The 20202-nt window shown below is 36.0% G+C and overlaps 1 protein-coding gene across 1 annotated transcript in view; it reads left to right on the top strand.

Moving 5' to 3' along the window:
• Nucleotides 1-19967, top strand: part of DACH1 (dachshund family transcription factor 1) — a 334510-nt gene extending 314543 nt beyond the window's left edge. The window contains 5 exon segments of the mRNA XM_050896944.1: nt 1931-2082; nt 10827-10974; nt 15306-15449; nt 15917-15985; nt 19945-19967. Of these exon segments, the coding sequence (XP_050752901.1) occupies nt 1931-2082; nt 10827-10974; nt 15306-15449; nt 15917-15985; nt 19945-19967 (536 nt within the window).
• Nucleotides 19968-20202: the final 235 nt, after the last annotated feature.

Below are 20202 nucleotides of genomic sequence, written 5' to 3'. Positions count from 1 at the left end.
ACAAATTGTGGCAAATAGGGGACATGAAACGGGATCTTGCTCCTTGTGTAGGCTACTCTCAGCCTGAGCCACAGTGAAGTAGGAAGAACAGCTTCCATGGTAGGACTGATCTCACCAAAAGTAGATCTTTCCATCTGAGCTAGTCAGCTTAGGCTTCTCATACAGTCAACAGACACTTCTAAAGGAATTTTTGTCTCCTCCTGCAGCAGATGCCTGTGATAGATCAGATGGATTAGTACCTTAAACTGGTGTCTGCTTCTCTCCACTGGCTATGGAAAGAGCTAAGTGGGACCAGCCCAGAAGCAGATGTCCAAATGCCTGTTTGGGTATTTCTGTGGAGGGACATAGTGGGTGAGGCTTTTACTCTAGCACTGTAAATACTGGACAGCATGACAGAGCTGGTAAGGAGATGGGGCAAGAAATCTGCACCTGGACGTGGTTGATGGAGATTGCTTCCTTCTGGAGTAACAGTGGATGGGGACTGTTGGAATGAACTGGAACTCTGAGTTATGGTTTTCTGGTCCTGGGGTCATCAAAGCCTACACTCTAACCCTTTGTTGCTGCAGATTTCAATTTTCCTGGTCCTAGACTATGTCCACTTAAAATACTGTACCCCAGTCAAAGAGAGAGCTCTTTCTAGGCAACTAGGATCAGAACTTTCATATAATACAATTCCTAATGTACATGATAGGATAAATAAATATAACTATTATTGAAACTATAATTAAATAAAGTGCATAAAGAAAAAGAAATTAAAATACCCCAAAAAGTATATATCTTATAAGGATCAAAGCCCAAACAGAAAAGAACAAGTCTGACAAACTCTTCTGTAGTCAAATAGCTGTGCAGAGATCTGCATAATACCAAGAGTACATTCTGATGTCCTTGTATTGGGTTGAGATGCATCAATATGTGTCAGTTAATGACTGAGCCCTTGGTAAGAGAGTATGTATAGATATATGTATCTATATATATGTATAGATAGTTTTCCTTTTGAAGAATTCAGATTAACATCTAGTGCAAAGAAATTGACCTAAATTTCTGTATCATATCAACAGTAGTCTAAAAATATTTCAAAAAGTAAAAAAAAAACCCAAACCCCAGAGTATTGAAGTTTCTATTAATTGTGGATTTTTTCTTTTTCTTTTTTTTTCTTCTCTTACTTTATAATCTATTCACAGATTATCTGTGAAACTTTAATCTTAGAAGTCTGTGGGAGTTTTTTCCCGTTGTGATGTCAGAACTGATCAGATCTGATTGTTACAAAGATCCCACTAAGGAGTTTAGCACTAATTGTTAGAAGATGTCTGTGCTTAAAAAAATTAGGCCAGTGATTGTAACCATGCTGTTAATTTCATGTATTGTTCAGAGCATGTTTCAATTGTGGGAATCAGGTGTACTTTCTTGATTAAAAATGCATTGAGGGGCTGTAGTTTTTCTCAGTGTTGCAGAATCTTCTGAGCTGTAAGTGAAACCATTAAGAGCGGGAAGGGTTAATTGTATGGGAAGCCTCATATTCAAATACTTCTCGTATACAAAATATATGTCATGCTAGAAAATATTCTATTGTCAATCCAAATAGAACACAAACTAAAATGAGATAATTGGGAAGGTGCCCATAAAGTCAGCCTGAATATATTATCACAAGTATATGTGAGATAATATTTGTTTTAAAAAGATTCTATGGCACTGTAAACTCAGTCTCATTAGAGACTGCATTTAAAAGGCTTATAAAGTTACTCATTAATGTTATCTTGTTGTATCTCCACAGCTTTTTCATTAAAGAAAATTCAGCAGAAAGCATTTTCTCCTGATAGCAGGAACCAATTTGCAATAAATGTTCTGGAAACCACTAGGGAAGCCATTACTGAGGTCTAATAAAAACAGACAAGCGTAACTTGTTCTATATTTTTGTTTCAATCACATACAGATGAGACCCCGCTCTCCACACCAACCGCAAGAGACAGCCTTGACAAACTTTCTCTAACTGGGCATGGGCAACCACTACCTCCGGGTTTTCCATCTCCTTTTCTATTCCCTGATGGATTGTCCTCCATAGAGACCCTTCTGACTAACATCCAGGTAGGCCTTTCTGTAGATCAGCTTAAAGGGATGGAGAGGAGCCAGTTGCAGATTTGTCTAAATTAATATAACCATTCTAGCTTAATCAGTTCATAAGATTATTTGGATCAACTAATTTACTGAAACTTTCTAGTAATTTAGGTTTTAAAGGAACCACAGCAAACAAATTAATTTAGAAGCTGTCAGATACAGTACATAAAAATACAGATTGTATATTAAACCACAGCAGAGAATTCAATGAAAATTACATTGGTGTGTTTAACATTTGTCTTAAATGATCTTTTTATTACAGGCTAATGAAATGTATCTTACTGTTTTAACTTTATCTCATTTACTAAGCAGAGAAACATTTCTTTAATAAATAGTTATTTTAAATTGCTGGAGTGCCAAGGTGGAAATTATATTTAAAGCTATTTGAAATGTGTCTCCCATAAAAGCATTCACAAAAAGCACTTCTTTTATAAATAAGCTCATTTCACTTAAAGTACTGTCTTCAAAGAATAGACTTCAAAGGGTACTACCAAATTTTCTGCAGATTTCCTATTCAGTATCACGATCTCTATTGTGTGTACAGAACAGCCTGATTCAAATATTATTTAAGGTATACACTAGCATGTAGCTTGGAGCCAAGATGTTAGTGTTTCATATTAGAATGAAGAATCTTTTTGTCCACAAATTCAGTGATCATGTGTTCCCCAGATGCAACTTTTGCAACAATATGGTTGTATGTTGCATGCAGAAGCAAAATGATAGTGCAGGAAATAATGCAGCCATATTGTACTCATTCCAGATAAGCCTCGTCTGTGAAGCTGCCAGCTTCTGATGTATTTGTCACAATATTTTTCCTTGCTCATTCCTGCAAATACATAAAATCAATTGTATTCTATTCAGCAAAGGCTATGACAGAGTAGGGCCAAATCCTGCTCGCTTTACTTTCTTAAGCAATCTCATTGAAGTTGATGGCACTTCAGCGTTGTTCCATGAAGAGTGTATGATCCATTCATTGGTGATGTTTTGACATCTAATAATGAAAAAATACTGCTATTTAAGAATTAAGTATTGCTATAACTGCCTAGTCTGAAAGAGCATATTTGTGATTGCTTTTTGTGGTTGTGAGACTTCGGATCTTAAATATTTAAATCATAAACAAAGGTAATGCTACAACAGCATTCTTCTAACAGATCTGCTGCAATCTGTAAAGAATGTATCTTTTTCTAAAGGAAGAAATACAGTTGGCAAAGTATGTAATGTTTTAGCTGTGCATGCATGTACAGGAAAGTTCTTAGTAATTTTTTTGACAAATGCGTGCACTCAATGTCTCTAGACAGCAACCTAATGAGCAAAGCATTCAGCATCAACAGGTTAGCTAATCTTGTGATTGAATATGAGAGTGCTGCACTACTTCAGGATAAATGACCAGGATTAATTTGCCAAGAATGCATTCAGTTTTGTTTTACAGAAAATGTGAACGTGAAATTCAGTCATTGCTCTTTTTTTTTTTTTTTTTTTTTAAATCCCTAATCTTATCTGGAGTGAAGAGCTAAAATAAAAGGCAACATCGTAAAGAAACCAGAGACTTCTTTATGCCTTCTCTCATTGTGCTTTTGTACTTACTGCTCCTTACCTTGAGGTTCCACATCAGGACAAATCATTTATCAGGTTAAACAGGTGGGACATAAGTCCTTTTGGATTTTTTTCAGTATGTCCCCACGTCGCATTACATGGTTTCCACAGATCTCTGGGAATCCTTTCATATACTATCAAGGCATTTTTTCCCCCCATAGATTTAATCTCTATCAGGACAACATTAGAAAACCACTTCATAAAAAAAAATTTAAAAAAATTAAAAATAGCTAGTTTGATTTTCCCACCTGTGTAGAAGAAGTTAAGTATTCTCTTTAAAACAGTAGAGTCTATTACAACAACCTATGCACAATAGTGGCAGTTTCTCTAATCAATGCCATTTAAAATGGTTTCCACATTTAGCAATTATTGCAATGAGAGGGGGCTACCCCAGGCCCACAAATGAGTTAGATGCTGTGATACTGACACTTTCAGAACTGAGTTTTAGGTATCTGACTACAAATTTGAACTCAAATGGGATTTGTGGAAAGAGGAAATTCTGTACTATGGTCCCTGCTTGCAATATCATTTGTGACTTTGCTAAGAAATGTATAAGCACTACCTCAAACCCATGATGCGTTTAGTACATGAGTCAGAAGGACTCCTGTCACTGGGTAAATTCCTCTTTCCTCTCCTTTGGTCCAGATGAATTTTACACCCCTCTCAGTACAGAGATGTGGATTCAAAGGGGAGGTGGAGCAGTAAGATCCCTCACCATTCTTTTGTTGCAGCTATGCTAGCAATGGAGCAGATCTAACTTTCTAGAAAAGATCATCTGGCCTACAGTCTGTTCCTTGCCTCCAGTACTAAGGTGGTTTTGAAACAGAAAATAGCAGAAATCTAGCCAAAGGCTAGATGAGTGGTTTTGGGAAATGCTGCTCTTTTTCCCCAGGGTCGTGCATGACGAAAATAAGGACGTGTCCTTTCACAGAAGGAGTGTATGTCTGCTTGTGAACTCCAAGTGTACATCTTCGTTAGGTCGTGGGACTGGGGTGCATGCACGAGCTGCCACATGTGGTGGTCGATGTTGCCTGTATTTTAGGTCATGATGGTCACATGGATACATAGGCAAGCAGCCTCTGGCTACACCAGTGTGCATGGACGTGATGGTAGATATCTGTGCTGTGATGCCCTTGTGTATATTCAGTTGTGTGAGGTGCAGGATCCAGAGGATGTGCGTAATATAGACCTTGGGTGCCTCCAGAAGAGGTTGTAGAGCCTGTCCTGGTTTAAAATAGAACAGGATTAGAGTACTGCATGGGCACTAGGAGCTCTAATTTTGACCTTTGTCAGGGCAGGGAGGATCCTGAATCTTGCCATGGGGACAGTGCTTTTGCGTGTGAGCCAAAATTTGTAAACAGTTTTGATATTTGAAAACAGAATGTGCTAAAAGTCTTGCAGGTGCTGAAGAGCTTAGGTGATTGAACTTGGTGCCTAACTCTAGTTACTTCCATTTTAGAAGTCTGAGCCATCCTTTAAAATTGGCCACTAAACACCAGCGAGTCTCTGTCTTCCATCCATACTAAAGTTAAATGGATAGCCCCTAATCACTAATTTGTAATTTTGCGCAAATGTTAGACAAGCCTATTTGCTATCGCTGTCACCAGGGGCTGCTAGTTAGGTTTATTTCCTTTTGTATATCATATATATGTTTTTCTTATGTCTCTATAAATACTTATTGAAACAAAAATACAATGTTTAATTATTTGTACGTTTAAAGAGGAGATAATAACAATATACAGTACCCAGAACAACCAATGTTTATTTCTTGCTGGGGACTGCTGAAATGCAAATAATAAACTGTAACAAAATATAATTAAACAAATACACACATAAAATAGAGAAATGAGATTGGGGACATATTTTCTTATTCAGATGTATATCTGCACATCTAAAAGGAAGAGAAAATAAATTTCCCCAGAGAGCTTAAATTAAGTTATATGTCTGTTCCTTCCCAATGTATATTTGTTGATTTCTTCCAGATTAAATGCTGGAAGTCTATGTGCAGCTGCAGGGAGGATTGAAGGGTGATGGAAGGTGGGTCACAGCAAAATGCTGTGTGGGTGCTAGTGAGAAGGCTAAAGATGTTTCCGTACCCCTCGCATAAGTTCACCTTTTTTGAGTCATGGCCCGATTATGCCAAAGTATGTTACAGCCACAGCCTTTCATGATACTGCAATATTCTTGGGTAATAGTAATGTTCTTTTAAGCTTTTAGAATCTGAATCTTTACTGTCTCTGAGCTGAATTTCCATTAATATCTAAGAGATGAATTAGTTGCACCCTGATAGCTGTATTTTTCTATCAAGACTGTATTGTATTGACGCAGTCTTGTTGCTAAGTATTTTTAAAGAGATATGTAAAATAAGTTGCAAGTATCCCATTGATATTAATAAAAGAAATGCATGATTACAAACTAAATTCCCCTATGAAAACAAAGCAAACTACTGGCTTTATTGCTGTGAGTCTTCTGCACTGTTGCCGTCTACAACTAAATACACAGGAGAAAAATACTGCAAACACTGGATAAAGTAAAAATCACAGTTTTACTTTATGTTATTTTATTTATCTTCTGCTAAAATTCAAGAGAATGATTTTATTTTTCACATAAAGTATTAATGGAAAAATGTCATTTATACTTGTGTAATATGCCTTTACCTGTGATGGAGATATTCAATCTGAGATATTACAAAAATGTCTTTCTGGAGTCATCTCTAGAGATAGTCAAGCTGTGTTATCTTACCTTGCTTATGTTACTAAGTCAGTAGTCAGTTACAAATAGCAAATATTCAAAAATTAACCTGTGAAGTTAACTAAAAAAGTATATATTGATTTTTTTTTGCAAGCCTTTCACTAGATAATTTTAATGATAAGAGCATACAAATTATATATAATTTCCTGACTAAAAGAGAAGCAATGTTATTTGAAAGTGTTTTCACCATGAATAGCTACTATTGCAAAAGGAAGCCCCTGAAGCTGGGAGGTTTGACTAGGAAAGCTTCACTGTGTGCATGCCTTGTTCTCCTACTTTTCCTTTTTCACACACTGTGGGCAATGGTTGGAAACAGAATATGATCTTCTAGATAGACTACTGGACTAGCTAGTAAGGCCATTTTGATGTCACATATAACTGTGTAGCTAGCTAAATTATGTTAGGTGGAACACACTGTAGATGTAGCTAGAAAGAGAGCTTCTATATGCTGTCCCCTCCACCTCTTTCAAAACAGGCAACACATTATTTGCATTTTTAAAAATAATGATGGGTAATATTGGCTTTAAGGCTGAGTTGAGGTTTGATATATGTTTAATTTCTATAGGATCAGTAGACTGCCCTAACATGATGGTGTTTTCGGATATATCGTAGAATGGGAAGAAACATCAACCATATATCAACTTAACTTTTTATTTGGGACATTTCTGAAGAATTTATCAGTGGAGAATATTAAAATAAGTGCATTAAAGTAAACAAACCAAACCAGAATCTATAAATCTCCAGGGGGAAAATGTCCATTTTTGACACTATGTTGAAATAAAAAAAAATTATTAACAGTGACACAGAGGGGAAGAATGGCATACCATGTTTAAAGCCTGGCTCCAGATAGAGCCATACTGTATTAAAAACAAATCTGGAACCTAAGCGTGTTCACTACAATTATCATTATCCAGCCTCCATAACATCTGACCTTCCCTAAAGGGAAATATTTTCTTTTTGTTAATGTCCTGTGTTGCACTGCATTTCCCATTGTCATTGCCAGCATATTGATTTAATATCAGGTTAGAGGATTAGCCATAGCAAATACAAGTTGGACATACTGTATTTTGTATAATCTTTTACAGCTGATCCACTGGGAGAATTAATAGAATTTCATGCAACTCTGAAATTGCTATTCCTGTTCCAAGGGGCACTGATGATTTTTAGATGCTGTACTTTTTAGTTGTTTTTCTCACCCCCTTCTGCATGGAATACAGGGAGATATTGAATGTTTCCAGTATTTTTGCATTAGAGCTGTCATTGGCAGCAACAGCACTTTTGCATATGCATCAGTTTGGCTCTAGAGCAGATTTTTTTTCACATTGGACGCCTACTGATGTGCACTGATTTAACTTCTAAAAATGAAACTTAATTTTGTGTAGCTTATAAGTAGTCCCTAGTGGATCTTGGCTCCAAAAAGCTAATATTTTTCAGACATAATCAGCAGCAATAGGTAATGTATTACCATTAGCTACGTTAGCAGCAAGTATAAAAAAAGGAAAGATTGGAGGAGGAAGTGTGGTATAGAAATTCAATAGAAAATGTAATATGCTTTTAGCAGCTTCATACTTTACAGCAATTCTTAATATAAAATTACACACATCAGTGTTACACTCTAGCATTATTCTCCATGTTTATTCATAAAGATTGTTTCATATTTAAAGAACACCAAAATATTGTGTTTTGTCAGCCAAGGACAATAATAGTTTAATAGTAATTTATTTTAAACTGCTACTGATAATACAACCAATCAACACATTAAGTGGTGCCAACATTGGCATCTTGCTAAATAATCTCTAGGCTTTGCACTGAGAGTACATCTTTCAAAGATAAGTCAACAAGAGCAATCAGAGCAGAAAATTAGAATTTGGTATCTTAGAATTAAAATACAGCTAAACTAAAGTTTTAATTGGGGTGATCTAAAAGGGCACTTGATGTAATGATCTCTTTCATTTGTTACTAATTGTTTGTTCCTGATGAAGAAGAAACATGTACATGAATGTAGTTGAATTGAGTAAAGATGGCAGTTGCTTTAGCAGCTCGATTTTATTGTTAAACAAGATGGATTGTAAGAATTTGGGAGGAGGGTGTTTGCAGCATTAAACTTACTTGACAATACACTTTTCATCAACAAATACTTTTCATGTAATTTCACTTGATCTGGTTTATTAGTGATTTGGGTGAATCACATGTTCCAGTAAGTGATGAATTGGAGGAGATGAAAACATTCCAGAGTTTAAGCATAAGCCAGAAGCAGGCATTGATAACTCCTACTTCAATTTCTTACTATTTCAAATGCATCCCAAATAGAAAACATAGTTTATGATGATTGTAAATGTAGAAGAATATGGCAAGGGAAGGGAACAGAATTCAGGTGGATATTAGCTTTTTAAAAAATAGATTGGAAAGGCTTTACAAATATTTCAAATTGTATTTTACTTTGCATATGTCTGTAGAGCTTTATATTTAGCTTTACGTGGTTTTCTTTAGTAGCCATCCAGATTTAACATTCAACACAAAATTTTTGTTTTAGCTATTTTAGAATAGCATTTCGTTCTTTTAAAGAAAACTGCTAAAACTTTAAACATACTTGTAAGCACATTTGTTGTGTTACCATTGTTAGATATTTTCAAATGTGATTCTATACTTACGTATATCATTTTGGTGACCATCTGAGCCTTGCAGTCAGAAGGTGTTGAGTTCTTTCAGCTCCTGTGGACTTTAATAGATAGAAGTGTAATAGAGCTGCAAAGCATTAAGCTCTGAATGAGACTACACTTGAGGCAACAATTTAGTTAAGAATGAGGATGAGGAGTACTGAAAATAACAGGCTCTGAAAACAGACTTAAAAGAGGAGTTTGAAGGACACACATTTCAAAGCAGGCATTGACATTGGGAAGACTGGTGGGATAAATGTGCAGACTAACACTCATGAAAAATACTTTTTCCATTTCTCAAGTATCGTCATGCTGGCTTCTTTTTCCGTTCCTTTTTGGAGATCTTTCAAACAAGTTTAGTGAAAAAGCATGCAACCCAGAATCCAATGTAGGAAGTGTGCCTGAGGGGTGAGGAAGCTTACTTGGGAGTTGGGGGACAAGATTTCATGTCTGGAGCGTGGTTGTTCTGAAACCGGGTCTTGAGTGTGAACCTTTTATCTGTTAGCTGAATTCTTCCCTAGCAGAGCTATTGGAGACTACTCTTCGGTCTCTCTTGTTGGCATTGTTTTGCTTTATATCAGTAATTAAATCTCTGTTGGGTCAAATTATCTCTACAGTTAAGTTGTCGGGAGACTTGCCTAGGATACAGAAGAGTTAGGTTATTATCCATGGAGATTCATATATGCATATCCATGCTTAATTATCTACTCTATTGTGATAGCTTCAAGAGGAGAGATTCAGGTGTAGCCCTAAGAGCCTGATGGCCAGGCTTCTGGAAAATGGAAAAGGAAATCTTTCTTCTTTCAGTGTTCATTTATTTCAATTCCGTTTCTCCTCCTCTTTTTCATATCCTATCTCAGTGTCCTAACTGTGTAATTATTAGCTGAGCTGGCATCTTCCTGTTTCCTTGCAAAAAAGAAGGAATTGTGAAGTTGAAATTCTCAAGAGAAGTTTAGAATAGGCTGAATCATTATTTCCTGATACAATAACAACAAAAAAAGGTAGAGTTTATTTCAACCATCCCAGGTCAAGAAATTGAGAGATGATTGCGTTTTGTTCTCTGCTGTGAGATAACAATTGTACAAGGTCAGAGAATGGACTTTTTAAAACAGAGATATCTTTCTGCTTTGTGACTGTCCTCTGCTTAGCATCCCAATAACCCTATCTTCCTTGGAAACTCTATGAAATGTGAAAATATTTGAAAATAATAATAATTGATAACAATAAGGAGCAAAATGGCAAGCCTTTAAAAGAGCCTTTCTCCCTTTGGTAATTTCCATTGACTTGAGTTGTGCTAGAGATTGAATTTGTCATTCCGTGGATGATGTGATTGTGAGACTGCCAATTTTTTTCAATAGGACAACTTTTTGTTTTGGTCACAGGCAAGTGCCTGATGTAGGCTTGTCTCTTTCGTCTCTTACAAAGAATAAACCTATCCCTATAACTTTTTCACATTAGTTATATGCACAGTCAAAGGTGAGTTTGCGTTTTCTGGCAAAACTTGACTCCTGGCTTTTTACAGATTTTTGCCCACCTGTTAAAATTAATTCCAGTAAAAATTTGCTGTTGATAATTGTGAGGCTTTGACCCAGTAACAGGATTATTTCATTTGTAAAATCTCACATGACTAATCAAGGAAAAATAACAGAATTTATTTATTATGTCAGCTGTTCTAACATTCTTCAAACATTATCCAACTTTATCTTTGAACAGGGTCTACTAAAGGTTGCTATAGACAATGCCAGAGCTCAAGAGAAACAGGTCCAACTGGAAAAGACAGAGCTGAAGATGGAGCTCTTCAGGGAACGAGAACTGAGGGAAACACTTGAAAAACAGTTGGCCGTGGAGCAGAAGAACAGAGGTATCTTAATTAAGCAGACATAAACACTTTGTAATTTATTTCCTCAGGAAACCTGATTTTTTATCCAGCACCTGTGTTTGATCAGAACTTTTCCCCCTTACCTCATATTATGTCCAGGCTGAATTCAATGCAGGAAGTTTTACAACCTGCCTGATTCTGCATAGGATCGTCATAAGATTTAGAACAAGGACCTTCCTGTTTCTCAACGTTTTTCTTGAATATTACTTATTACATCAGTAATACACAACACAATTATAAATACCGTAGGTGCTGTTATGGACTTTGACAGGTTGTGCTCTCTGGGGAAAGACAATTTGTATCTGGGGATTGAGCTCAAGACAATTCATATCAAAATTAAGGAACTGAAAGGTTTTAGGAACTCTTGTCTCTGTTCTTATGTGCTAGGGTCATATATTGCATATTTAGGCAAACCGTATGTAATAAATATAAAGATAATAGTAATGTATAAGCCCTTTATAATGCATAGTAGATCAAACGCATGTTTGTAGAAGGAACAGTTAAGGTTCTTCTTGATAAGGCAGTAGCGTTAGTAGAATTTCAAACGTTAACATCAGCCCACTGTAAAGCATATACATGTTAAAGATTTTTAAATCATTTCATTGATAGTAAAGGTAAGGCAGTTTACAGTGATTTTCATTAACTATTTGCATTACAAGCATGTTCCCATCTTTCTTTATGGGTCCATTTTTCTGTATGTCTTGCCCTTTAATATTGTCTAATTACTTTGCAAGGGACAGTTAACCTCTGGGGCTCACTTGCTGTTTAACACAGACCATGACAAGTCAGATATGTATTTTTGCAGGGCTAGAGTTATAACTCTCTTCTTGTCCAGTTTAATTTTCTGGGAACCAGCTAAATAGGCAATCCCGAGAGCACTTGGATTCACAACCAGTATCACTATACCTTTAACTAACATGCTAGCAGTAAGTACACAATGTAATCCTGTTTCATGCCTTGACCCATTAAAGGGTAGGACTGTCACATCATTAATTTCCCTTCTTTCACTTTTGAGAATACATTTTTAAAGACAATTACTATTAACAATTATCACAGCTGTGCAATGAATCATCCCTTTGTCCACAGCTGGCCTATTTTGCTCAGTACAATTGCACTACTTACACTTTTAAAGTAGTTTTGTAAAAGAGCTTGGTTATTCTTCACATCCTTCTACCTTGTTGTCTCACAACTGCTCAAATATATATTCCTTTTTAGAGTTAGGCAATCACATGCGCAATAGAAAAGGTTGGGGGGACCCATCTGACCTTCCTTGAGTTTTACCATCTAAAAGTTAAGCACCTTAAGTTAATATAAGTTCCCTTTCTGGTCAATAAAGAGAGAGATTCATATATCCTGTTCTCAGACAGGTAGGTGGGGTCAATTACACTGTAAAGACTTCTTTCTTTTCCTTTTAACTCCAGAGGGAATATAGTTGACTAGGCTGGACTAGACACATATGTTTTGAGCAGCTAAAATTAAGCAAAATGAATTTCACTCGAAGTTGTGTGTCAGGAAAGAGCATGGGATAGTCCCTTATTTTGTTCAGGGTACTGAAATAATTGATAATGTTATTTTCAGCATGATGCATTACCTGCTTTTTTATATGTATCCCTCTAATGATGATATTACACTGGTAAGAGTCAGACCAAAGAGGAATGGATTTGAACACTTAATGGTGGTATGCAGCAAAGCAAATGTAATGAGGATGACTATCTCTGCTGGTGGATACTTCTGTACAAAAGAAAGAAAAGTAATGGATTATTCTTTAAAATGAACAGATCCAAGTAGGAGAGAAAAAAGTAAGTCCAGATTGTAATTAATGTGAGAATTTATTCTTCAATTAAAGGTAGAAAAATACATAGGAGGCTTTACCTACTATTAGTTTTCCAGATAGCAAGTGTCATGTCTTAAAGAAAGTTTCACATGTCTTAATGGAAGCATGAGCAAGGTGGGAGAAGTGTACCATATCTCTGTTAAGTTAAGAGATACCATATGAAAGAAATGAAATACACTTAAGAGCTACAGCATAGAAACAGGAGTCACTGTGTCACATACAGGTCAAAACCCATTAGGTGAATGGGATCTTCAGCATTAGGCAACATCTATCTTTTGCTCGTCATGTTAACACAAGTCAAATATCTTTTTCTTTAGTGGCTACATCTGAATATTTTTGCCATTTTTTGGAACATTAAATTCACTGCTGCTACTGTATGTTCTACAGAGCTGCTTATTTACTGTACCGTTTCCTTCCTTCTTTGCAAATATTCCAATTAGTGATTCCTAAGGCTGTAGGATGTGTCTCATCAACTGATGAAAGTAGGATAATATCTCTTCTGTGAGCAGCTACACAGTAAGGGCTTGCTAATTCTGGCTCTGACTGCTGTAGTCACATCTACAATGTGTCAGCCATGATGACATTTTAATTCAGAAAGCAACATATGTTTCCTTCTCATTTATTGCAATCACTTTCAAAGTACTTATGATGAAAACATTAAAACCGTGCAATGATTCAAAATGTATTTAGTTTAGCCTTTGTATAGATACTAGATGTTCTTTGATAGTATAAGCTAATTAGCCTGTAAAGTAGTTGGTACTGTACAAAATGAGAAAGAACCAAAATTCCGAAGTCTTGGATGTAAATTATGTGGCTATTCTGACTATAGGGTATGTGCTTATATTCATTTTGTGTCTGAACGGTTCTGTATAGCAACACAAAATATCCAAGATCACCCAAAAAGTGATTATTCTTAGCATATAAATTAAATAGTAATAACAATGATGGTTCCCTTTAAAAGTTTCATTATTTGCATTTCGTGAAAGGTACCACCATCACGGACTACTGGAAATGGGGAGTATGAACTAGTGGAAGCATATTTTTACCTTTTCCAGCATTCATCCCTAGGCACGTAGCAGAGTTTACTTTGGAGTGAGACACAGGGCTAGATAGATCTTGGCAGTCAAACCTAGTATCACCTAGTATCTGGTTTTGGTAAGGATAATTCTTTTAGCGTGTGTAAAGAATTCTTTAGTGAGTAGTTTAGTAGATAATTTTTTAGTTAGTGTCAAAATAACAGACTCTCCAGGAAAGGGTTATCCAGGAAGATCTTATGAGAAATAAGCTTCTTACATGCACATCCCTGAAAACTCTAAATGTGCCATGTAAGAAGGGTTGGGGTGTGGTGGGGGAGATAATGATATGCTCTACGACTTTACATGATTTCTTTAGAGGCTCACTTTGGCTTTTATCAAGTAGAAAGATTGGTTCACATTGTCCTTTTCCATCAGGAACATAACCTGTGATATGTTCCTTCAGTTAGGGATCATGCAAGTCTTACTTTTGTGGTTGTAAGTCACTGGTAACATAGAAAAGAAAATTGTGATGAAGTTTCATCCTGATCTTGCAATCTTTTTCCTTGTAAAATTTGAACTGAAGAGATACAGGGAAAACATTTTGCTAAATTAGGGCCTTCTAACGCTTAATTTTAAAATACTCCTTACTTTCCTAATATTTTCCCTCACATTTGACAAAGCAAAGTAATATTTACTTGGCTGGGGGATCCAGCCCCATAAAGGATTTGCTGTGAGTTTTTCAAGGTTAGTTGGCTGATGGGGCAGGAGCTGACAGAGCAAGAAAGAGAAAAGGGAAAGACAAAGGCAAAGGTGGATAAGCAATAAATATGGGGAAGGGACCAGGCAGCAAGGGGTCAGATGGTTTGCAGGAAGCAGCAGCTTGGAGGGGAGTTAGAAAGCTCAGGGCCTTTCCCTAAGGAATGAGGACCACACCAGGATGGGGGCTGACCTCCTCCTGCAGCCCCGGCACCCAAGCAACCGGATCTCCCTCTTGTGGGAGAGAAGCTGCAGGCAGGCAGGCAAGCAGGCAGGAGAGAACTTCATCACTATGTGTATACTAACTGTGCTATGGGCAATAACAAAATTGTGGACTTAATCCCGAAAAAACACATCACCTCCAGAGACAGAGGCTTATCTATGTCAGATGATGCAAAAAGTATATTTCATTGCTGGTACCAAGGTTTTCTGATTTAGACATTCACAGATTCTCATTGGTTTATAAAAAAAAATATATGCTATAGCTGAATATCACCTACAGTTTTCAATACCATGTTATAGAACAGTAGCTCTTAGAATATCCCAGTGTGATTCCAGCAAATTTCAAGTGATTTAAATTGGTATTGTGTAATTAATCAATTTATATGAACTGTTGCAGTTGTAGCGTTCCTTGGGACTCTTAATAGGTAATCGTGTAGCCAAGTTTCAGATCCAAATCCGAGTACACTGATTTTCTTTTTTCCTAGCAATAATTCAGAAAAGGCTAAAGAAGGAAAAGAAGGCAAAGAGGAAATTGCAGGAAGCACTTGAATTTGAGACTAAACGGCGGGAGCAAGCAGAACAGACACTGAAACAGGCAGCTTCAACAGATAGTCTCAGGGTCCTAAATGGTAAGAAGCCAATTTTTGCCTCTGTGTCATTAACTTTCAATTTAAGTGTGAAAAGAAGCTTGTTATATTGAAAATTTATAACATGATGGGAGGGAAAAGAAAGAAAAGCTCTTTTCTTTCCTTCATTCAAGTGATGCCTCTCTCTTTATTGTTTTGTTACCTTATATAGTATGTGCAAATAAATTCACTGGAGAGAATGTTCAAACTAGGACAATTTTATATTATTAGCTTGAGAAGTCAATTTTTTTTCTTCTTCTTTTTCTCCCCCCCTTTATGCTTGAAAAATCTATTGCTCATTAATCTTCCTAGTCTAACAAAAAATTGTCCTGGCCTCCAGTCATTGTTCAACATTAAAAAAACTGACAAAGGTTGATTGTATTGTAATTCAGCACTGGAGTAACAGGTTGTAAAAAGGGCTATAAGAATCAAATGAAATATGTGTCAGTCTTACCTTTCTATGTTTCTAGACTCTCTGACCCCAGAGATAGAAGCTGACCGCAGCGGGGGCAGAACAGATGCTGAAAGGACAATACAAGGTAGGAATTTGCAAAAGGCTATAAATCTAGATCTTGCTATATGAGTTTTTCCTCAGCTTTAGACTGCTATTCAAGCATGTAGCCTACCATCTGGGCCACATCAAAACAAGTTCAAACAAGGTCAAGTTCATCTTGCTTGTTTATAAGAGAGAATACATTCTGTGCTGATAGATTTTCTTTAAATTAATAGGTCATTTCTGTTTATACAGAGCAATTAAAGAAGAATAATTAATTTGAAACAATATTGGGTTGAATCTCAGACATGCTGAATGCAGTTTTTGTGAGTATGTATAGTTAGATTTGAGATAACAATGTTTTTAAAGGTATATTTGAAACATTTTGAGCCTTTTAACTATACAAATGGCTAAACCTAATGGGTAACATTCAAGGCATGATGAGAATTTCATAGCTAATACTCGGTGGCAGTTACTGAAAGGTGTGTTTCAATAAGCTACTCTGAGCATTAACGATAAATAATCTGTTTATTCCCATCTTGGATTTTTCATTTACTGTATCCCATTATTTACATTTTAATAAAACAAATCTGCTGAGTAAATTTATACATGAAATACTAAAGAGAGCCATATTACTTCCCCTGTGAATCTAAATGTGTATATATGTATTGCAAACACCAAGATATTAGTAAAGAGCAAATTTTTAAGATAGTATTTATGTTATAATGTCTTCTCTAGTCAACAGGCTAAATCTACCTACATGAATACTAAACAGTAAAAACAGCATTTATTTTCAATTGTAAATGAAGGTGCATTTTTCAGAGGCAAGCCTAAAATGATTAGCTCCAGTAATCACTCTCAATTGCCTTTATTTTGCATTTCGAAGTCAATCATCTTAACAGTATCGTTTGACATCTTCTGTGTGTTATTTAATCACATTTTCTAACTCCGAAAGAGTTGTTACTGGTGTGCCACAAGGAGGCTATAACAACAGAAAAAAAAGTCAACAAGCTTTTAATGTATTGAGCATATAAACAAGTACAAAAGAGGCAATAAGTTCTTATGAAAGACAAACACATGTATATAAACAAAAACATTTAGATTTAAAGCAAGTTATGTCTGCAAAGTCAATAACTCAGAAGTTGGAATATGCCAGATTAAACGTTGCCTGGGAAGTGGGTACGTGTGATGAGGTTTGTTATTCCAGAATCCTGCTTTCCTTCCCATAAAATGTACGCCTTATTCAAAGCACCATTTGACGTAATTCGTTTAGTAAGAATTCAGTCATTATGTCATTTTGTTATAATCCAGTAATTTTGTTATTTTGTTTGGTGCAAAGACAGACTTCTAATTTCTTGGGGAGCCGTTCTGTTACACTAATCACTGCAGTACCTGAGCTCTTTGCAAACATTAATTAGTTTATCTTCAGAGCATTCCTGCAAGGAAGTGAGGTTTGGAGTATTCCAATTTGAAAGCTGGGAAATAGAGTCACAGACAGATTAAGATGACAAATTGCTTAACTTTCAAGTATCAAGGACCTAATTTTTCAGGATACTTTGCATTTTTGGCAAATGTATTTAGTGTATTCAAATCACAGTTCCTGTTGAATTCAGTTTTGCTTATGGGCTGAGATATCAAGCTGGATATTTATAATATGAGCAACACATAATTACTGAGTATTTTGGAAGTATGTATTCTAAAGGACTTATCCCAAACTACATAGGAACAGCACTTCAGCTTTTTAACCATGATTATCTGTTCTTTTCCAGCTATCCTCTGCCTACTTATGCTCATTTCATATATTTCCATTTCTGCAACAAATGAAATCAAGGACTTAGAGGCAATATTCTCAGTAATGATGACCTTTCCTTGATTCATCTGTCCAAGGTGGTGCACATTAAAAAAAAAATCCACAGATGATTGTTTAATTGAAGACTGGACCGTGATAAATTCTGATTGTGATATTGGATCACGTTGCAAAGGCAACCTTAATTCTGACATTTCCTGTCTCTACTTTGCAGTCTTAACATATAATTAAAACAGGGTTTTTTTAAGGAAAAGGAAAAAAGAAGCAAGAAATAGTTGTCATTTCTTATAGTTTAATATATTCAGCTTAATTGTCATACAACAGTTCAGAACTTTTAGATCTACAACCATATGTAACCCTACAACACAAATGTAACTGTAGGAGCTTGTTGTCATTGTGCGTTAGCTATTATAGGGTGACAGGTTTCAGAAATAGTTCAAGAAATAGTTAATAGCAGATGAGTAACGCTAAGTGTCAGGACTCTCTGTGTTCACTTCCAATATTGGAAGGAGGATTCCCTTTCACTGTGAACTCCCTTTTCTCTGTGTCCCCCTTAGCACATATCCCTGTGTCTCTGTCCCAGTTCCTCCTAGTTTCTTCCTCCTCACTCCAATTCCAGATTTTGTCAATGACTAATCTCACTCTTTCCTTGCTCTGCGTTGTGTTTCTTTTTTCCTAACTTCACATTCTTCCAGCATTCTCTTCTGAACTCAGTTTCATGCCACCCTGATTGTTTCTTTAATTACAAGCTCTTTCTCTCTCAGTGACCCCCAGCCCCCTGTCTCTGTCTGACCCTTCCTGTTGCCTCCTCCTCTTGTCCAGTCATTTGAAGAGCTGCATTGACATTCCCCGTTACCAGCCTTTCCTGTTGGGTACCACATCTCCATCTGTATTCTCTGCTTCCCCCCACCTCCCCATCAATCTCACGTTCCCTACTGCTTTCAGTACACATTCTATTTCTTCTTCTGCATCTGCCTGGATATCAGGGAGGGAAGCACTGAGAGCACTCTCTTCTTATTTCAATATTTAGCACGGCAGTTGTTTGCAGGAATGAGGAGAAAGAGTTGCAGGGAAAGAACTGCTTCATTCCTGCAGCACCGGGATAAAGTATGCTCAGTACAGATGGGCTCCTTGGAGGATTTAGCTGCAAAACTCCACAAAAGCTTTCCAATGGGTGAAATTGGGATCTTTCCAACACTTTTTTGAATTTTCATCAGGGCAACAAAGACCATGTCTTTCCAATTTTGCAAAATTTCGATTATGTGCTTACATTTTCTCTGTAAATGATATTTTATATACTCTGGTATGCACTATAGAAGAATTATTATATAGAATATACAATATATTCCATAATAAAGAATGTGATACTATCTCTTTCGTGTTTCAGGTTCTGGGAAAAAATACTTACTAGGGAAATACTTATGCCTTTCTTATTCCTCTTAAAAATATATCTCTATCTCGGTATCAAAGCATGTCTGGGGTAATAGTCTCTTTCTCCACAATCATTAATTTTTTTTCAACTTACTGTATTAAGCATGCTATGCAGTTCTATAACTAAGCAAACAAAAGTAGGAAAGCTGCAGTGTTCTGTGGGGAAGTGAAATAATTGAAATACCAAGTGTAATTTCAGCATTTAAGAAAATATTATGCAAGGAAATCATAATTAAAAAGAAAGATTTTATCTACTATTTATTATAAATAAAAGGATACTTGTCAACTTGAAGTTATATTGAATATTGATATTTTTAACTATCACTTTTGTGAGTAAGGAATAGGACTAATTTAAGCGTAAAAGATAATTGCATTTGTCAATAAAGGAAGTATGTTCTGTTCTATTTTTCATCATGTAGCACTCATTCAGATTCACTTTTAGCTCATGTAAAGTCTTTTGTAAAATGGAAGAGATAATAAAAAGAAATTTGAATATGAGACTATAAAAAGAAGAAATACAGGATATTTTAGGGTTGGGTTTGGGTTTTTTAAATACTGGGTAGATAACAGTTTGCTGGAATATCCATAAAATGCTAACAAATAATCATAATAAATAACCCAATTATGGGTCTCATATTTTTTAACAGCTACAAACAGATACTAAGTTATTAGGAACTGGTGTAGACACTGGTTTTAAATGTTTTCTTTCTTGCTTCTGTTTAAAATAATAATAAAGCAGATTATCCTCTTCTCCATACATATTGTAGGTTCACTAGATGCCTATGCCTAGCTCCCAATCCGGTTTCCCAAGACCCCCTCATCCCACACAAAAAGGTACCATACAAAGATAATGTTTGACTTTTATATACTGTTTTGTTACCAGACCTCTTACTAAACACTAGAACAATGACATTTACTGCTGCTCTTACTTTCTTATTTCCATTGACTTTTTCTTCTCCATCTCATTACTTACCATGTATTTGTCTGCCTACATTATTAATTTTTCTTTTCCTCTGTAAATCCCA

This window comes from Gymnogyps californianus, chromosome 1 (genome assembly GCF_018139145.2).
Source record: "Gymnogyps californianus isolate 813 chromosome 1, ASM1813914v2, whole genome shotgun sequence".
Lineage (NCBI taxonomy): Eukaryota > Metazoa > Chordata > Aves > Accipitriformes > Cathartidae > Gymnogyps > Gymnogyps californianus.
This window is presented reverse-complemented; position numbering and strand designations above follow the sequence as displayed.